Source organism: Arachis stenosperma, chromosome 10, assembly GCF_014773155.1.
Source record: "Arachis stenosperma cultivar V10309 chromosome 10, arast.V10309.gnm1.PFL2, whole genome shotgun sequence".
NCBI lineage: Eukaryota > Viridiplantae > Streptophyta > Magnoliopsida > Fabales > Fabaceae > Arachis > Arachis stenosperma.
The window spans coordinates 1325619-1346798 of NC_080386.1; the positions used below are offsets into that span (position 1 = coordinate 1325619).

The following is a 21180-nucleotide window of genomic DNA, read 5'->3' on the forward strand; positions in this document are numbered from 1 at the left end:
TGTAAGAGCATTGAAATATATAGAGAGAAAGAGAGAGGGAGGGAGCTTGGAGACCAAGTTTTAAGGAGTGGCCGAGTCAAAGAGAAGAATTTGGGGTTTGAAGAAACGGTGTGGAATAATGTTTAATGGTAAACTAATTTAATAAAACAAGGGTCATGTTCATACTAGTCAGAATAGGGAGCAATGTTCTTTTGGTATTGAATTTCAAATTTCCAAAATAGCCATGTGGCTAGCTAAGCCGCCGCCTAGTCCTTTTGGTAATTTCCTTTCACTTTCCGTGCTATGTTTTCATTTTTCTACACCGTCAAGGGTCCATTCTAATTAATGCATTGTAATTAGATGTAGTTTAAGTTGGGTTTCATCATATTGTGAAGTTTGAAAGCAATCAATATTCAAAATGGTGGTTGTTGCCGGCAACACCATCTTAGAGTGTGAAAAAAAGGAAACCGGAGGTAGTAATTATAGCCAATTCTTTGGTATCGATTTTTTATTAAGCTTATTTTTTAGGAACTCACTTAAATAAAGACATTTAAAATATATTTTTTTAAAAGATATTTTTTAATAATTAAAATTTAATATATATAATCAATTAAATTGTATTATTTTATTAAAATTAAGCCAAATAAATTAATTTAACCAAAAAATAATAAATTAAATCTTAAACTGTTTTAAATTAATATTATTTTTTTTTATATAAAATGACTATAATACAAATTATTAAAATACTCCTATTATATATATATTAATTTTGAAAATTTTAAATTTTAACCATTTACGTTTTTGCCGAGTTAGGATTTAGAGTTTTCAAATATATATATATAAAAGATGAGTATTTCAGTCATTTTTTATAATAAGAATATTATAGTCATTTTTTATAAAAAATAATATTAATTTAGACCGATCCAAATTTGATTCGCTATTTTTTCGGTTAAATTAATTTGTCTGGTCTAATTTTAATAAAAATAACACAATTTAATCGATTATATATGTTAAATTTTAATTACTAAAAAATATCTTTAAAAAAATATTTTAAATGTCTTTATCTAAGTGACTCTGTATCTTTTATAACAAGTTTTAAATATTTAATATTTTTTTAGCAATTAGATTTAAAAAATAAAATTTAATTATTGAGCAAAAATTTGTGAGTAATGAATAGTTCACATAGTGTTACAGCACATGAGAAAAAAAAGTGATATTATTGGTTTGGTATTTTTGTAGAGACGAAAGGAAAGGAAGCCGCGTATTATTGTAGCCGTGTAGGTGCCGACAATAATAGCCGAGCTGTAAGTTACTCTCACTTTCATGAACATCAATATTAATTTGAAGAGCGCTAAGGAATAGTAATTTTTGTGTTTTATAATTATCAATTGATCATCAATAGTCTTTTTAATGGTGTGAGATTACATTCAATAATAAAAGATCACTCATTTTTCTTTTGATGGCTGAGTACTAGATACAAAATATAAAAATTACTAACCCCTAAATTTTTCCATATTAATCCACCAACCTATAAAAGAGTTATTATTCTATTTAGTGAATACTTAACTCTTAATATGATCATTTGATATATAATTTACCGCAGGTTTTAACATCATGTATGGTGATGACGCTTGTAATGCGAACAAAATGTTAATAATCTTACTTGCACTCAAAATGGGTACCATTTTTGAACCTAATTGATCAAGGTATGTTGTTATTAGTCTTCTATGGACCTGTAGCTAGCTGTTTTAGCAACTACACATACACATCATTAATGACATCAGCAGCATCACTTTCACATAATCACTTTGGTTATATGCCGCCATGATTTCCATATTAATAAATAGCATTTTTATATAAATATATATGTTTTAGCTAGCTATATATGGCATAGCCGCCTGTGAAATGGTCACAAGATTATAGAGTTATTTAAATAGCTACATATAGGTAGCATGACTCATGCATATAACAGGATATATATATCACGGTGCCCCCTAATTTAATTAATTAAAAGCTTAGGTAAATAATAATCATTAGTCAAGTATTACATAATATAATCTTATGCATGTTGTTTGAAGGATTAATAAATATTTGCAGGCGCATAACTACTTGAAGGAAGACACTACTAGACGTGGACTCATAAACGGATAAACCTTAACAACCCTGGACTTTATTAAATACCCATTGATGATGATGGATTAGAGTCCAATATAATTATTTGTTTTATAATGAATAAATGAGGATTCTATCTTTTGTTACATTATCAATATATATATATTCGTACCACGACTAATTAAAGGTAATCGTGTCATTATATATTTATATATAAAATTTTGTTACATTATATATTTATATATAAAATTTAAATACAAAGTTGTTTTAATTTTTTTTAATTTAAATTTTATAATATTTTTTAATTTGCAAGATTAGAATTTCTAATATTTATTTAAATAAATATGAAAAATGTTAAGTGTCTTTCAAAACTTAACCTTTAGCCAGCTTTTATGATTATTTAATTAATTTAATTTAAATATTCATTTTCATGTATTAATTATTCAAAAAATAAAAAATTACTTATTCTTTTTTTTTTTTGATTGAATAAAAGACAACATTTAAATAATACATAATTACACTGTTTAAATATATAAGATAACTAACTACTGAACTAAGTCAATCTAAGTTGGTTCAAGCTGTTCTTTTAAAGGGGGAAATTAAAGTAAGATTACTATATTTAAATATTAAAATACATTATTGAATGTATAATATCTTGTAATATAAATTAATAACCAATACATTTTTATCCTCTCGTTTCTTTTTCTAGAAAAGCAACTCATTGGGAAAACATATGTTCATGTCAATAATTTCCGCTGAAAATTGTATGAATTTCATCTTGTAATGAAAAGATCAGAAGTACTTACTTGTTTTATTGAACAATTATGCTATATTATGGTTATGAGAAAGTATAACGAATTAATTTTATTTTAAAATCTACTTAATATACTAAAACTGGGTTTTCCCCCAGCTACTAAAGGTGATGTGTCGATCTCTCATGCCTCCGTTTTCCCTCCAAAACGAATAAATTTTTTTTTCTATTTTAAATTATTTTATTGTAATTATATTATAATTAATACTAAATAAATAATATATAATAATACTAATTTGGCAACATATCCTCATTATAATTATATCAAATCAATATTTAATGTACTATTAAACTACTTATTAATTATCAATTAAAAATACTTTTAATAATTTTAATGATAATAATAATATCAATAATAGTAATAATAATAATAAAAAATATTTGTTACCCAATTTACGTATATCAAATAATTTTTCTAAATTATTTTATAAAAAATATCTTTAATATAATTATATTATAATTAATATTTAATGAATAATATATAATTATACTAATTTAGAAACATATCTTTATTATAATTGTATCAAATCAAAATTTAATGCATTATTAAAAAATTACCTTAATAATAGATAATTTACATATTTATTTTTGCTTTACTAAAGTCTATATATAGTGTTTTCTTGTGGTACATGAATCTAAATTTGAGAGTCAATTCATAATTTTATATTTAGTGTTTTTTTTTTTACTACTTCATAGAATAAGAATGTATTCTTCGTTTTTTATTGAAGTTGATCCTTTTAAGGTACAATTTATAATTTTTTATAATATTTTTTATATACTTATTCTATTATATTATTCTTTTGATAATTTTTTATTTGTTGTTACTCTAAGTTATTCTTATCGTCTAATGTTCCAGTTCGATTGTCTTTTGCCACAATCATTTACAATGCATCACATCCATGAAATACCTCATCGAGTTGTCTTCACTGATTCGGGTTCCAACTACATGGATATAAGCGTTCAAAGAAGAGGCAATAGTCTCTACTTTACCGAAGGATGTAAGCGTTCAGTTTTGCTAAATTCATGACAAATTCAAATATGCAATTTCAACGATTGGTAATATATTTAAATTTTCTTAGTTTAAGCTGTTCATTATTAGAATAATTTTTTAACATATTTTAATTTTTTTCAGAAATTACCAGCTTTCTTTTGCATGCATGCAATGCCATTGAGGGGAATAAGAGTTAGTTTGGTTTCTCGGTGTGGCAATTTTATACCTTGCCGCATTGCATGGATAGCGGATGATGAAGCTTATCTAACAAGAGGATGGTCTGATTTTGCACGAATTCTAAATATTAAAACTTGCGATGTTATTTCAGTTGGTTGTCGTTACAAGAATGATTCTATACTATACGTGAATAAGGATTAGAATATGTTCAATATTGTTTAGGTAATTTGGTTTTACTATTAGTATTTGATTAAATTATAATTATAGAATTTTAAATTATTGCCTCAATTTATATATTACGATTATTTTTCGTGGATGTGCTATTTTTAAATAATTTAATAAAATGAAGTAGTGTAAGATATTATTAAGTTTATTTTTATCCTTTATTTCTTTATTTGTATTTTCATTATATTTAACAAAAAATGAACCTACACATATATTAAATCGTTGACCTAAAGACAATTTATTTGTCAATAAAAACAGATTTTATTTATAATTGGAATAAAATTTATTTACCAATAATCGGTGGATAAAATTGAAATTACACCCGTGTTATATAATTATAATTGATTAATTGGTATAAAATGAAATTATACCCATGCCATGAGTAATAATCTAAATAATTATATCTTAACAAAATATAATTTGAAATAATTTATAAACAATTATCTTAACAAAAATAATTATTTAATAATTGATTTAAAAATCAATGCAAAAAATAATTGTTAATAATAGTATTATTAACTGGGTAAATAATATAATTTTAAATTATTACTTGAAATATAAATAATATATGAAAATCTATTGAGTAAATCAATGATTTTGCACCTTAATAATTTGACAATTATTATTCAATTAACCAGTTAATTGAATTAGTAATAACAATTTCCAATTTCAAATTTTGTATATTAAGTAGTTATTAAAAACTGGGTAATAACGATTTACACAGGAAAATTATTGATAAATTCAATTAACCATATAGAAGATAATATACTAACAGTTTTAGTATATTATTTATGGCAAGCGAAATTATTTCCTCATATTTTCTATTAAAATTGAAATTAGTAATAGTTTAAAAAAAGGTTTATTAATAAAATTACTAATAGTCACATTTTTATACATAAGATATATGTTTTCTATATATTATTTAAAAAATATAATGAAACATGAATAATGAATGAGTATGTTATTTCTTCGACTAGCTAATTAATGCAAAATCGAGTACCTTTTTTTATTCGATTGAGGTCATATTCTGTTTGGTGAAAGTTTTAATCACCTTAATTAAATCCTGTCTTTGTGCCTTAACTTATACAAGTAGTAATATGTTACATATTATTTGGTATATCTAAGTAGTTATTTCTCATAGTGGAGATGTAAAAAATCATATTAAGGTTTATTTCCAAATAATTAGTGGATGAATAATAGTAGATTATATTATTTTGGAAAAGTATTTTCATTATAATTATATCAAATTAATATTTAATTATGATAAAATATGTTAATTATAATTATATCATAGAATTATAATAATTACGATATTTATGTTATATATTTTAATCATTTATGTACGTAAATAATTAGAAATCAATCAAATTAAATTATCACGGTAAACAATATGTTGTATATTATTACGGAAAATAATCCGTAGATAAAATTGAAATTACACCCGTATCATATAATTATAATTGATCAATTGATATAAAATGAAATTATACCCGTGACATGAGTAATAATCTAAATAATTATATCTTAACAAAATATAATTTGAAATAATTTATAAACAATTATCTTAACAAAAATAATTATTTAATAATTGATTTAAAAATCAATGCAAAATATAATTTTTAATAATAGTATTATTAATTAGGTAAATAATATAATTTCAAATTATTACTTGAAATATAAATAATATATGAAAATCAATTGAGTAAATCAATAATTTTGCACCTTAATAATTTGACAATTATTACTCAATTAACCAGTTAATTAAATTAGTAATAAAAATTTCCAATTTCAAATTTTGTATATTAAGTAATTATTAAAAACTGGGTAATAACGATTTACACGAAAAAATCATTGATAAATTCAATTAACCATAAAGAAGATAATATACTAACAGTTTTAGTATATTATTTATGGCAAGGGAAATTATTTCCTCAAATTAAATTTTATATAATTATAGTAAGTCTCTATAATTAAAGCAATATAAAACTGCTTCATATATAGCAATAATATTATACATATTTATATATCTCTTCTTTTATCTCTTTTTTTAAAATATTGACATATAATTAATGTAAAAAATATATAATATTAAACTGTGTTGTTATGCATATATATGAATTTATACAATAATCCGTATAATTTATACGTATGGCATAATACATATGTCAAAAAAAGATTCCATAATTTTTGAAAACCACTGTTTTGTTATATGAAATTAAAATTGAAATTAAATAATTTCTATTTATATAAGTTTTTTCTATTAGTATCAAGTATTTCCATTAAAAATTCATATCGTTTGTAATTAGTATATATATATATATATATATATATATATATATATATATATGTAAGTCGTAATAGTCAATTGTTTCAATTATTTTGACGTTAATGCTCTTGCGAATGAACTAAGTGGGTATTTAAAAAGGCTAATTAATGAGCAGAAATTTGCATACGATCAAATAATTGGTGCTGTTAGCGGTAATATGGGTGGACTTTTCTTCTTATACGGTCAAGGTGGTTGTGGAAAAATATTTTTATGGTCAACTATATCATGCTCAATTAGGTCTAAAGGAGGTATAGTTTTAAATGTTGCTTCGAGTGGGATTGCTGCACTTTTGTTGCCTAATGGAAGAACTGCACATTCAAGGTTTAAAATTTCTTTTGCCATAAATGAGGATTCTTTGTGTAGCATTAAATAGGAAAGTCCTATTACAAGGTTAATATCCAAGCTAAGGCCAAATTAATCACATGGGATGAAGCTCCAATGATAAGTAAGTATTGTTACGAAGCTTTAGATAAATGCCTCAGAGACATCTTAAGATGCTCAGATTCGTATAATGCTCATTTGCCATTTGGAAGTAAAGTTGTTGTTCTCGGAGGAGATTTTAGACAAATTTTACCTGTGATTTCCAGAGGCTCAAGGCAAGATATAATTCAGTCTTCTATTAATTCTTCATATTTGTGGCATAACTGTAAGGTTTTGAAGCTTACAAAAAATATGAGATTGTCACTAGGTGAAAACAACAACATAAAAGAACTCAGAAATTTTGCAGAATGGCTACTCAAAATTGGTGATGGTTTGGCTGGTGATACAACAGATGGTGAATCGATCGTTCATATACCATCTGACATTTTGATTAAGAACTCTGAGACAGCTTTGGATGACCTCATTGATTTCGTATATCCAAATATGTTATCCAATTTATCCGTTGAAAATTATTTCAAGGATAGAGCAATTCTTGCACCAACTTTAGATTTTTGTGTCACTGATGTCAACAACAAGATGACTGCAGGACTACCTGGACAAGAAAGAGCCTACTTAAGTTCAGACTCTGTGTGTGTTGAAGAGGGAAATATGGAATTTGAGTTAGATGCTTTCTCGCCGGAGATTCTAAATGGAATAAATTGTTCAGGTCTACCACCACACAAGTTGGTTCTGAAGGTTGGCGCTCCTGTTATGTTGCTGTGGAATATAGACCAAACTAATGGTTTGTGCAATGGCACGAGGATGCAAGTTAGAAGAATAGGAAATCATGTGATAGAATGCAAGATTTTAACTGGTAACAAAGCTGGAAGTATTGTTCTTATCCTAAGACTGAATCTAATTCCAAATAATGAAACATTGCCGGTCAGGTTTCAAAGAAGACAATTCCCAATTATCATGTCATTTGCAATGACAATAAATAAGTCCTAGGGACAAACTCTATTGAAAGTTGGAATTTACCTTCCAAGGCCAGTTTTCACCCATGGTCAATTGTATGTTGCGTTATCAAGGGTAACGAGTAAAGATGGTCTGCGAGTGCTGTTGCAAGATCATGGACACTTGGAAGATAACTGCACGATGAATGTGGTATATAGAGAAGTTTTTGAGAGCCTATAATAAAAAGGTAATAACAAAATGTCTTACTAAATCTATTTATTTATTAAAATTTATTACTATCACTTAAAAAATTTAGAAATTCTAGGAACTAATAGATGAATTCTTATTATACATTAATAGTTTGAAAATATTAAAATTATCATTAAAATTCGTATAATTTTATTCTCTTGACAAACAATTTTATAATTATGTTAATCATATAATTTTATATACAAACATTGATACGGTGTTGTTTCATGTATATATTTTGCAGGTATCAAAAGATAGCATTGAATTGTTATTTAGTAGGTTTAAATTATTTATTGTTTATTACAAAACTTTCTACATTAGGATTCTCTATTAATTTGTTCTTCATTTGAGCTGATTTTGATATTTTCTTACTTTACAGTAAACCAACATATAAAATTTTGTTGGTAGATTTAAGTATTACTAGATTATTTATGGTCATATTGAGTATATATGCCTGATTTATTAAAAAAAGTAGATTAAATAACTATTTTATAGTTAATACAATTAATACTATATTAAGAAAAAAAAACAACGCATACAAGTTATTTTTTTATTAATTAAATTATTATAATTAAAATGAAATTTAACATAACAACTTAAAATTATGATTTCAATCTTATCACGTGCATGGCACGGGTGATTAAACTTGTTTATAATTTAAAATTTAGAGTTAAAAATTAAAATTTAAAATAAATAATATAAATTTTTTATTTTGGCTAAAAAATGAGAAATGCTACTGCATCAAAATTTATTATTTTTGTTATTACTTACCCATCAATTCAATTATTTTAGTCTAATTTTTTTAATTTAGTAATTTAACAACAAATTTTATCTTATATTTTAAATATTAATGACAAAAGAATAGTTAAAAACAATAAATTTAGATAATTTTTTAATATTTTTTTAATAAATATCAATTCTTTAGTATTACTTATCGTTACGTACACGTTGCCATTTACAATTTAGATTAGCTTATATATATGGCATTCTTCTCCCGTATCAATTTTTTTAAAAGAAAAAATTAAAAACTAACCAACCTTTTTTTTTTTCCCTTAATTATAAGGTACATGGTCTGGTCCAAAGTAACCACGAGGAAAATTAAATTATAAACAGTAAAGTACGTACGGTTCAAAGGTTTGACAAATGATTCATTCATCATGTTCATATATTTGTATGAGACAAACTGCAGAACTGGCCACACAGTCGTATATGGGAATCTTTCTTGTGAAAGCAAAGAAAGTCAACAACATATCTTTAATTGAGAATTGAGATTATATATCAACAGTTATTATCATTTAATATTACACTTGAATATCTAATGATACATATAATTGTCCTTTTCTCTAACTCCAACACTGTAAGCAGACCCCATGTGATAATTTGATTAATTTCCTGTTATACAACTTTATATTCACAGTGCATGTTCAAGTGCTGACTAATTACCTTGGCAATATTAGAAATCATCATCAGAAGCATAAGCATGGAGATATATTTTTTGTGTTATTATCCTAGTATGGAAAGTTCATTGGGATTAATGATCAAACTATTTGAGAAAGCTAAGGCACTTAACCAAACTGGGATCTCTAAATTAATTTTAAAGGTGTGTTACATGCTTGGTTTTAGAGGGTTTTGGAATTAATGAGAGAAAAAAAGTTTTGGAAGATTCTAGTGATCAGTATAGAACATAAATAAACCAACTTAATTATATTGCACCATTTAATGAAGGTAATTCACATTAAAATTTGAGGGTTTTTCAAAGAATATATATCAAGTAATTGTAGAAAAAATATTTAGTTTAGCCTCCAAATTTACACTCAAGTTTTAATTTAGTCTTTAAAATTTTAATTGTTTCAATTTAGTCCATAAACTTTTCAAATTTTAATTATGTTAGTCTTTGTGGTGGTTTCCGTCACAGAGTCAATTGAAAAGTTTAGGGACTAATTCGAGAAAATTAAAATTTTAAAGACTACATTGAGATTAAGTGTAACTTTAGAGATTAAATTGAGTATTTTCTCTAATATATATCAATTATGTTACATATATATAAAAAATTATATTATTAAATTAATCCTTCGTATAAAATATATATTAAAAAAGAGTTAAATAAAACATATAATAGATTTTTTATGAGAACAAGTATTTTTGAATATAGTTATACTACGTGTACATTAAAATTAGCCACCAAAATTAGCTATCAGTATAAAATACATGTTAGAATATATATACACATTAAAAATAAATTAAACCATATATGTATATATGCAGTGATTGATTTTAATAGCTAATTTTAGTCTGCAAGTAACATTTTTGTTTTGAATATATATACCAAACCCACGTGACCACTCACACATGACACATCCCATAATTATACGGCGTTAGTAATAAGACAAGCGCGATTAATGGAGACATGTGAGTAGTTAGTTATAGCTAGTTATATACAGTTACACCGTTGTGCAGTCATGATATCCAGGCTCTAACACACATAAATCCGTTTTGAAGATATTATTCTGAGTGAAAAGAATAGCTCATGCAATGAAGCAATCTAAAGTCGGCGATTGTTGACTTTAAAAATACAAACACATGACGTTCAATAAATTAAAGAAAGAAAGAAAGATAAGAAAAGTCACCAAAGCACTCTATGTGAATTGTGATAATAAAAGCGGAAGCAAGAAAAGAAAAAAGAAGAAATGCTGGAAAGAATGGATACACAGAAGCCTTGAATCATTCACCCATGTCACCACCTTAGACGACATTGTTTACCTAATTACCGATTTACCTCTTTTCTTTGCCTCCCTTGGCATCATAAAGTCCCAACAACTAATGAGACTCATGACGCACATGCAAATGCAATATGTTTCTTCTCGCAATGTTGTTTAGCAAATATATACGTATGCATTATTCTTTAGTAATACATTTAAGGATTTCCTTAATTATGTCAAATTTTGTATATAAAGTCTTAGCTTTTTGTTTGTCTTCTTTTTTCAATTAAGTATATGAAACTTATAGTGAATGATGGTCAGGTTTTGTGTTCAATATATATCTTCGATTGGTTCATTTTGAAACCATATAATACGTTGAACGCTGATTGCTGAAATTTAATTATCTAAAGTTTTTTTATATTCAAAACTAATCTAGTAACACCTTTTATTTCTTTTAATTATTTGCAGTCCTAGTGACACATTATTGTTGCAACAACTTGACACGCAGATACTATATTTATATAAAATTTTAACAGAAAATAAAGTTGCCAACATTTAAATGGAAGTGCAAATACTTAGTGAAAAAGGAGAATGATGAGTAACTTAATAAACAATTGAACTCTTTCTTTCATGTACAAGAGATATAGAATGTTAAAGAAAAGATAGAGACACCCATCAACAAAGCGTTTGTAGTCCAACGGTTAGGATAATTGCCTTCCAAGCAATAGACCCGGGTTCGACTCCCGGCAAACGCAATTGAGTGGTTAATTTGTTTTTTCTTTTTAATTTTGATATGCAGTTTCCTTTAATTTTAGATATTGATTCATGTTGCAGAACTTCGCCATTTCAAATTTCAATGTTGATATCGTTAAATAAATCAACGTACAATGAAAAACTGCCAATTTGGAAAGTTGCAATGGTCTCCTCGTGAATTTGCTTTGTTTCTGCAAAAATGCTTGAAGGCCAAAGGCTTGAGAGCTGGCATGCAGGTCCATGCCACGTTGCTCACTTCTGGAACCAACATGAACACTTTCTCTCTGAGTTCAAAGCTTCTTGCTATGTATGCTGGTTGTGGTGATCTTAAATCAGCAAGGCTTTTGTTCACAAAAATTGAGAACCCAAATGTCTTTTCTTTCAATTGGATGGTTCTTGGTTTGGCCTATAACGGTTACTATGATGATGCACTTTGGTACTTTCGTTGGATGCGTCAGCTTGGTCACTTGGGCAACCAGTTCACCTTTCCCATTGTTCTTAAGGCCTGCGTTGGGTTAATGGATGTGAACAAGGGGATGCAGGTTCATGCCATGACTTGTGTGATGGGTTTTCAAGATGATGTCTCTGTTGCCAATGCTCTCATAGATATGTATTGTAAATGTAGACTGGTTTCTTATGCCTGCCAAGTGTTTGATATAATGCCTGTGAGAGATGTTGCCTCATGGACATCGATGATTTGTGGGTTTTGTAACTCAGGGAAGATTGAGGAGGCGTTGGTGTTGTTTGAGAGGATGAAGTTGGATGGATTGGAGCCAAATGAGTTCACGTGGAATGTTATGATCGGTGCATATGCTCGATCGAAGGATACCAGCAAGGCTTTTGGTTTCGCTGATAGAATGAAGAAAGAGGGGTTTGTTCCTGATCTGGTTGCGTGGAATGCATTGATTTCTGGCTTTGTGCAGAATCATAAAGACATGGAAGCATTGAAGTTGTTTCGGGAGATGCTAAATTCAGGGATTCAACCTAATCAAGTAACTATTGCAGCACTGCTTCCTGCATGTGGATCATCAGGTTATATTATATGGGGAAGAGAAATTCATGGATTTATACTAAGGAAGGGGTTTGATTTCAATGTTTTCATTGCAAGTGCTCTTATTGACATGTACTCAAAATGTGGGAATTTAAAAGATGCTCAGAATGTATTTGACAGCATTCCGAATAAGAATGTTGCATCATGGAATGCAATGATTGATTGCTATGGAAAATATGGGATGATTAATTCCTCCTTGGAGCTGTTTAGAAAATTGCAAGAGCAAGGTTTGCAGCCAAATGAAGTTACTTTTACATGTCTTCTTTCAGCATGCAGCCATAGTGGTTCAGTGCAAAAAGGCTTAGAGATATTTAGATTAATGAAAGAACATTACGGGATTGAGGCAACCTTGCAGCATTATGCTTGTGTTGTTGATCTCTTCTGTCGCTCTGGAAAGACAGTTGAAGCATACGAATTTCTCAAGACGATGCCAATGCAAATGACAGAATCAATTGCGGGAGCTTTTCTGAATGGGTGCAATATCCATGGAAGAAGTGATTTAGCGAAATTGATGGCGGACGAACTAATGAAAATACAGCTAAAAGGACCTGTTGGCTTTGTAACACTATCTAATATTTATGCAGCAGATGGTGAGTGGGATCAGGTTGGAAACTTGAGGAAGGTCATGAAGGAGAAAAATGTTCACAAGAGTCCTGGTTTTAGTTGGCTTGAAAAGCCAGGTGAGACTCTTGCCATGTGACATAATATAATGTGATTGGTGATCTAGTCTTTCACATTTCGCTGCAAAATGCAAATATGTATAGTCTGGGAGGTTTTCATAGGAAGTTCTAGTCAACTCAGTTTCATTCATCTACTGATAAAAAAACATAGAACTGATGGAATGGGAACTCTGCTGCAGCTCATGGTTGTATTAATGCACTTCTGACCATTTATGACCACAGCTTGCCAAAAGTGAAGTTTATTTCATTTTCACCTTATATTCTCCTCCTACTACCAAACAAGAATCATTAGTCCGAGTATGTAAATAAACCAGTTTTGTGACAAATATTTATAATTTCGATATTTTTAATTTGGGACGCATTTTGTAATAATTTATTGAAATGAAATTGAATTTTATTAAAATAATTTTGATAAATAAATACACTAATACATTATTTGTAAAATTCTACATTCATTATAAAGAGAACTAATACTTTTTTTTATAGATGTATTTTGATGGAATGAATAATTTTCATCCCTTTTTAAAAAAGAAAGGATGGTGAGGCCTTGAAATTGCAGTATATATGTTGCGAATTTGTTTGGAAATTTCCAGGCAAATGATGTGCATACACAGAAGAAAACGAAGGTAATCTCTTTTGACTGTTGTTTATGCATTGAAATTTCAAAAGTATACCTGTCAAAGTGAATGAATTATTTGTTGTTTGACTATGTCAAATTATCAAACAGCATGACTTTGAGTGTACTATCTGCACAAAACTCGCATCTCTGTATCTAATTAGAAACCACCAGAATCTTTTAGTTTCAATTAGCATGGTGGAAGGATATCTTGTTCCAAATATGATTAGCAATTCCAATTCATTAATGTTGATGATGGTATTAATACTGGTTGCCACGGTGCCGGGGATATGCCACGGTGAAGATGGGTGTGGAGGACACAGGTGCGGACGCCATGGCCCTCCGATTCGATTCCCATTCCGTCTTAAAGACAAGGAGCCCACTCACTGCGGTTACCCTGCCTTTGATCTCACTTGTTCTGATTCTCATGACACCTTCATTGAGTTCTCTGCTTCTCCTGTCCCACTTAAACTCCTTGTCACTGATATCCAATATGAATATAACTCTTTCCAAGTCTCTGACACGCAAAATTGCCTTCCCACCCACTTGCTCAAACTCATCAAAAATTCTTCCTCAATTTCTCCTTTCCAGTTCAGTTGGGATCAGACTCTGAACGATATATCTTTCTTCAATTGTTCACCTGATCCGCAATATCAACTCTCCTGCCCCATTTACGTTGCTGACAGCTACGATTCACTCCTCAGTTCCAATCTCGTATCTTGCACCAAGATTTTTGACATTTCTTCAACCTTCTCTGACCCAGAATTAGTAGTTTGGTACAATACTTTGGATTTGTGGTGGTCGAAACCTAATTGTAGCATGTGTGAAACACAAGGCAAGAGATGTAAACTGAAGAACAATGGCACTCAAGGTGAAGTTGAGTGCTTCGGCCACCATCATAATAACTTGCTCTTTGGCTCCACAGGTGATTGATACACATTAATTATATAATAAATTATTTATCTTTCTGATTAGTTTCTGAGATTATGTAATAGTATTCCTGAACATGCATACATGTCCATATATGTAGGTGTTGTGGCAGGTTTAATTCTGCTGGCAGCAGTGGCTATTGCAGTGTTTAAGATCTATCAGCATTTTAGAATGAAAGGAGAAGATCGAGCAAGAATTGACAAGTTCTTGGAAGATTACAGGGCACTCAAGCCTACCAGATTCTCTTATGCTGATGTTAAGAGGATGACAAATGGTTTCAAGGACAAGCTGAGTGAAGGAGGTCATGGAGCAGTCTTCAAGGGCATGCTCTCCTCAGAAATCGGCGTAGCTGTGAAAATACTCAACAGCAACACGGAGGGTGAAGGGAAAGATTTCAGTTTCACCAACGAGGTGGGAACCATGGGCAAAATTCACCATGTCAATGTGGTTCGCTTACTTGGCTTTTGTGCGCAAGGATTTCATTGTGCTCTAGTTTATGATTTCTTTCCAAAAGGTTCATTGCAAAACTTCATATCCACGCCAGATAACAAGGACTTCTTCCTTGGATGGGAGAAGCTTCACCAAATTGCCCTTGGTGTTGCTAGAGGCATTGAGTATCTTCACCATGGTTGTGAGCAACAGATCCTTCATTTTGACATCAATCCCCACAATATCTTACTTGATGACAACTTCACTCCCAAGATTACTGATTTTGGGCTTGCCAAGTTGTGTTCCAAAGATCAGAGCAAAGTTTCAATGACAGCAGCCAAGGGAACCATGGGCTACATTGCGCCTGAAATTGTCTCAAGAAACTTTGGAAATGTGTCTTACAAAGCAGACATTTATAGCTATGGGATATTGTTGCTTGAAATGGTAGGAGGAAGGAAAAACATAGAGATGGAAGTTGAGGGGTCTTTAAGGATTTTATACCCCGAATGGGTGCATAATTTGCTTGATGGGGGAGATTTTCATGTACACATTGAAGATGAGAAAGACAATAAACTTGCAAAGAAAATTGCAATTGTTGGACTACAATGCATTCAGTGGCAGCCATCAGATCGTCCTTCCATCAAAACTGTCATAAGTATGTTAGAAGGAGATGCAGACAAATTAAGTGTACCTCGTAATCTTTTCGACTTAACAAATTCTATTAGCAGAGGACGACGAATAACCAACCAGATAAGGCCTTTAAATTTAGAGTTGGAGAGGATTGAAGAATCAGATCATTGTCAAACAAGTTCTTTCTAATATGCATTATAAAGAGAGTATATTTTGCAATAGTTTTATCTTCTGATCAGTTATTCTGGTTACTGTATGTATTTGCAATTTGATTTGGATGAAGTTTAATTGAAAATTAGCATTCTAAACTCGCCCATTACTTTAATTTAGAAGGTAATAATATACTGTAACAATGTTTTTATGGTAAATATAAAGAGATACGTAATTTATTATTGTTAATCTGAGTTAATTAAGATGAGACTGAGTGTATATGCGCTGGTTAAATCATGCATCAAATTTCGAAGTAAAAATTAAAAACTATATCAGTTGGGATGACAGCTTATATAGCCAGAATCAAGTTGCAGCTAGATAATTAACTGCCTAACACATTGCTTAGTTCCGTAACAGATTTATAACTAACTACAATCAGTATAACTAACTGCTATACGACTAACTACCCCACCATGTTGTCAGATTTAACTTGTAAGATTAAATATTAATATCATTACTCATTACTGTTGACTCAATAATCAATATGATATCAGCTAAAAAATAACAATAATGAATTCGATATGATAATTGATCATTATTTGTTTGATTCCCTAGAACAAGTCAAATAATCTTCTGTTTGGCACATAAGTCAAATAATCTTTCATAGTAGTAGTTTGACTTGACGTATGCGCGTTGGAATTTTCAAAGTAAACGAGGGAGTAGAAAGAAAATGAGAAGAGAGAGAAGAGGAAGAAAATGCATCCCATGATAATAGTTGATACAAAAATGCTATTCGTACTTTATTTGTAATGTGTATATAAATTCTAACATGTATTTTATACTAAATTGAGTACTGCTAGGGAACTAATGGTCAAAAGATCGAACTCTTGACTTTTCGGATCTAGAACTCTAATATTGTGTCATGATACCATTTATTCCAAAAGCTTCAGAAAAAGGGTAATATCTTTAATACTTCATAAACCTCCATTATACAAATATTCTATTGGTTCTGTATACTTTGTCATTCGCATTATATTATAACTATTTTAACCATATACAAGTAATCACTTATACCAAATTAGTTGTACAAGTACATCGGAGTTGAAAAGAGAAAAGAAAAGCAAGCTTACCATGTGGATATGGTGCGAGGTAGGAATAAGCATAATTTTGGTGTTACACCAAAGTTTGGCTGCCGGACAAAGGCAGAGCTGCGTCTCATCATCGTGCGGCAAAATTGCAAACATAAGTCATCCTTTTCGACTGAAAGACGACCCAGCGAATTGCGGGGACAGCAAGTACGAACTAGAATGCGTGAACGGCGTGGTCATGTTACGGTTAACAGAGGAAGCAGAGTACAAAGTGGAATCCATAAATTACAACAACTACACAATCAGGTTAGTAGATCCCAACATTCAAGAGGATAATTGCTCCTCCCTCCCCCGCTACTTCTTGTACAGATTCAATTTCAGCGATGACCCCTACCGGCCAGACAGCCAATACCCTGTTTCCAATCATTGGGATGTCGATAACGCATACCATGCCACTCAAATGCAAGGCCCACATCTTGGAGATTATATCCCCCTATTTGAGCACATAATATACGTGAACTGTATCACAGCAGTGAGAGACGTGGACAAGAATAACGCTTCTTCCTCCTGCTTGGATCTGAATACATACGTAGTTGCTGGGGAATTGGGAGCCACAGGATCGAGATGGAAGCCTGGATGCCGCATCAACAAAATTGCTGCCACCTCTGGCTTGTTTCAATTCCAAAAACAGCAGCCCTACTATGGTTGGGAACGGAAGGGTGAAATGGAAATTGATGTCGATGATCCAATAGCATACAGTGATGTTCATAAGGCGCTGGCTTATGGATTTGAGGTCTCATGGTTGCATGCTATTTGCCATGAGCACCACTGTGGACCGGGAGCTTGCTACTTCAACCACACCGCTCAAAACGTTCTCTGTTATTCTCTCTGTTCTTATTCATACGGAGGAGCCCGCCCCTGTGGTAACTTACCTCTCTTGTACACCTGCATTTAGCATTTACAACTAGAGATAAAGTGTCATAGCATAAGATATTTTTAAAGTGAAAACTCAGGTTCAGTCAAACTTCATGTGAAATTGATAATTGAAAGGCGTTAGATGAAAATTTAGTCAAATTAGTCAAATCATCTAACCACTCTCAACTATCAATTTCACGGGAAATCAACTGCACCTGAATTTTCATCTATTTTTAATTTTCGAAATTCAAATATTCTTTAGAATCGATTAGTGGTAGGACCATAACATATAAGAGTAGATTTTGTTGTTATTATTTATCATTGAGAATTTGGTTAAACCATACGATATATATAATATGAAACTCATTATTCTAGGGTTTTGGAAGCAACTTCGAAGCTACACTCTAGGTACGTAAAATTCCTTCTGCCTTCTTTGCTCTTGGAGTGCATATCTATATCGATATATGGTGAGTTAATTTTACGTTTGTGATTCTCTTTTCTCTTTCAGGTTATTTGTATCCGTTTTTTTACGGTAAGATCTTGACTTCAGCCTTGTATTTTTTTACTCACATTTTCCATTTTTAGTAAGAAATTTTGTCTCTGCACATAAATACGTTAGCTATAAAATATAGTTTAACTTACATCACTTGGTTGAAAGTGATCATAATCTATTAATCTATAACTAATTAATTATTGTAGTTCTATATTCGTACAGGAATGTACACTCTAATAAGGTTTAAAACTCCAAAAGATATCTGGGAAACATCGTTTTTGGTTCATCCCAAGACAGCGCTCATGGGGTGGTACGGTCTATTATCATATATGGTAATAAGGATTCTGTTCGGGGTTGCATTATTAGTTGTGTTATTGATCTACAAATGGCGAAGAAGAAATTTATCAACGTATGTGAATATTGAGAATTTCCTACAAGATAATCACCTCGCTCCCATAAGGTACTCATATAGAGAAATTAAAAGTATGACACAAAATTTCAAGGTCAAATTGGGCCAAGGTGGTTTCGGCTCTGTGTACAAGGGAAAATTACGCAGTGGTCCTCATGTAGCAATAAAGATGTTGAAACAGTCCAAGACTAATGGTCAGGATTTTATTAATGAGGTTGCAACCATTGGGAGAATACATCATATGAATGTAGTTCGACTCATTGGATTTTGTGTTGAAGGATCAAAGCGTGCTCTTGTTTATGATTTCATGCCTAATGGTTCACTTGATAAATATATTTTCTCTAAGGAAGAAAGCATTCATTTGAGTTCTAAGAAAATATATGAGATATCTGTGGGAGTAGCTCGTGGGATTTCATATCTTCATCGGGGTTGTGCTATGCAAATTCTACACTTTGATATCAAGCCCCATAATATCCTTCTTGATGAAAACTTCATCCCCAAGATTTCAGATTTTGGATTAGCTAAATTGTATCCCATAGATCGTAGCATTGTCACTTTAACTGACAAAAGAGGAACCATTGGCTACATTGCTCCGGAATTGTTTTACAATAACCTTGGTGGAGTCTCCTATAAAGCTGATGTTTATAGCTTTGGAATGTTGTTGATGGAAGTGGCAGGTAGAAGGAAGAATTTGAATCCACATGCTGAAAATTCAAGCCAAGTATTCTTTCCAACTTGGGTCTATGAACAAGTTAGCAAAGGAAAAGAAGTTGAATTGGATTGTAATGGAACAGAAGTTGAAAAGAGTATGGCAAAGAAGCTGATCATAACTGCATTGTGGTGTATACAACTCAAACCTTCCGATCGACCTTCAATGAACCATGTAGTAGAGATGCTTGAAGGAGAACTTTACAATCTAACAATGCCTCCGAAGCCTTTGTTATATCCAACTGAAAACTTGAATTCTGAACAAACCAGAGCAGGTCACTCAACAAATGCTGCAGGTGATTTTGGTGAAACTATCACTAGTAATGCTACACTAGAGAATAGCTTATCTGGTCGAAATTGACTATAGTGTCAAGTAGTTTGATTTCTCATTCTTGTAAAATAATCTTTCGAAACCAGTTTATGTTATCATGTTATGCAAAGATAATTTTTAAAGAAATACACATCTATGCTGCACAAGCATGGCATATACTTGAAAATGTGCTAGGCAAATAACCGAGTAAATTAAAGTCACAGAAATGGACCACTTTCTTTGTAATGCTAACTTGTTGGAGAAATACAAACGATGTTCTTGAAATATCTTAAAACTAGAATGAAACCGCACAATGCGCGGACGGTAAATTAATGATAATATATAATAAATATTAAAAATTGATATATTTTGTAGAATTAAATTAGGATAAAGTATACTTTTTGTCCTTGAAGTTTACTAAAAGTTTTAAAATTATCCCTAAGTTTCAATTGTTTCAATTTTATCCCAAAAGTTTTCGATTTGCATCAATTTTATCCTTTAAGTTGACGCCGTTTAAATTACTCACAGACGTTAGTGATATGGCAAAGTATAGTGTGTGATGTGGCAAGAAACGTGAAACCCCCAAAATACCCATGGCTGAGTAATCCAAGTAAACCAATTGGCATCCTTTTTCAAACATAACCCGTTTGTCTTCCCTTTGCCACTAAGGAACATTGCCAGAGAAACAGAGTCACAGGAGGAAGCTTGGTGGGTGATCAGACGTCGCACCGTCAACTATAGTCTGCCACAGCGACGTGCAGGACGGCGCATGTTGTGACGCCGTCGAGACTGATGGAGGAGTCTGGGATAGTATTCAGTCATCAACGATTCAAACTTGGATAGCGCCATTCTGATCAAGGTTTCTGACGAGGTAGGCCACCATTCTAATCAATTTTGCTACTGCATGTTTGAACGGTTAGGATTTAAGGTTTCTGACGAGGTAGGCCATTATTCTGATCAAGATTTTTTTTTCATCTTCAACCCTGCAACCTCAGCCTCTTCTGTCTTTGCAACTCCATCTGCCCAGAAAAAAAATGTGCACTCCTTCCCAATCTGCAACATAAACAAAAAAAAGAACTTGAAGAAACTCATGAAGACATTAAAATAAAAAGCACTCAAAACTTACATCAAAGTA

At 30.7% G+C, this 21180-nt stretch overlaps 3 protein-coding genes and 1 non-coding gene across 4 annotated transcripts; all 4 read left to right on the forward strand.

Annotated features, from left to right (window-relative positions):
- Positions 1-6778: 6778 nt before the first annotated feature.
- Positions 6779-11759, forward strand: LOC130955384 (uncharacterized). Its single transcript, XM_057882233.1, has 4 exons — positions 6779-6869; positions 6995-7928; positions 8070-8145; positions 11718-11759. The coding sequence occupies exons 1-4, from the start codon at positions 6779-6781 to the stop codon at positions 11757-11759; spliced, it is 1143 nt and encodes a 380-aa protein (XP_057738216.1).
- Positions 11567-11638, forward strand: TRNAG-UCC (transfer RNA glycine (anticodon UCC)). The gene has a single exon. It is a non-coding gene; the product is annotated as a tRNA-Gly (tRNA).
- Positions 11760-11770: 11 nt separating the features above from the next.
- LOC130955385 (pentatricopeptide repeat-containing protein At5g59600-like) lies at positions 11771-13387 on the forward strand. Its single transcript, XM_057882234.1, has one exon. The coding sequence runs from the start codon at positions 11771-11773 to the stop codon at positions 13385-13387; it is 1617 nt and encodes a 538-aa protein (XP_057738217.1).
- Positions 13388-14088: 701 nt separating this feature from the next.
- On the forward strand, positions 14089-20232 carry LOC130955386 (uncharacterized). Its single transcript, XM_057882235.1, has 6 exons — positions 14089-14908; positions 15014-16160; positions 17184-18133; positions 18501-18533; positions 18634-18657; positions 18841-20232. Exons 1-6 carry the CDS (start codon positions 14179-14181, stop codon positions 20094-20096), a joined length of 4140 nt encoding a protein of 1379 aa, XP_057738218.1. The 5' UTR covers positions 14089-14178; the 3' UTR covers positions 20097-20232.
- Positions 20233-21180: the final 948 nt, after the last annotated feature.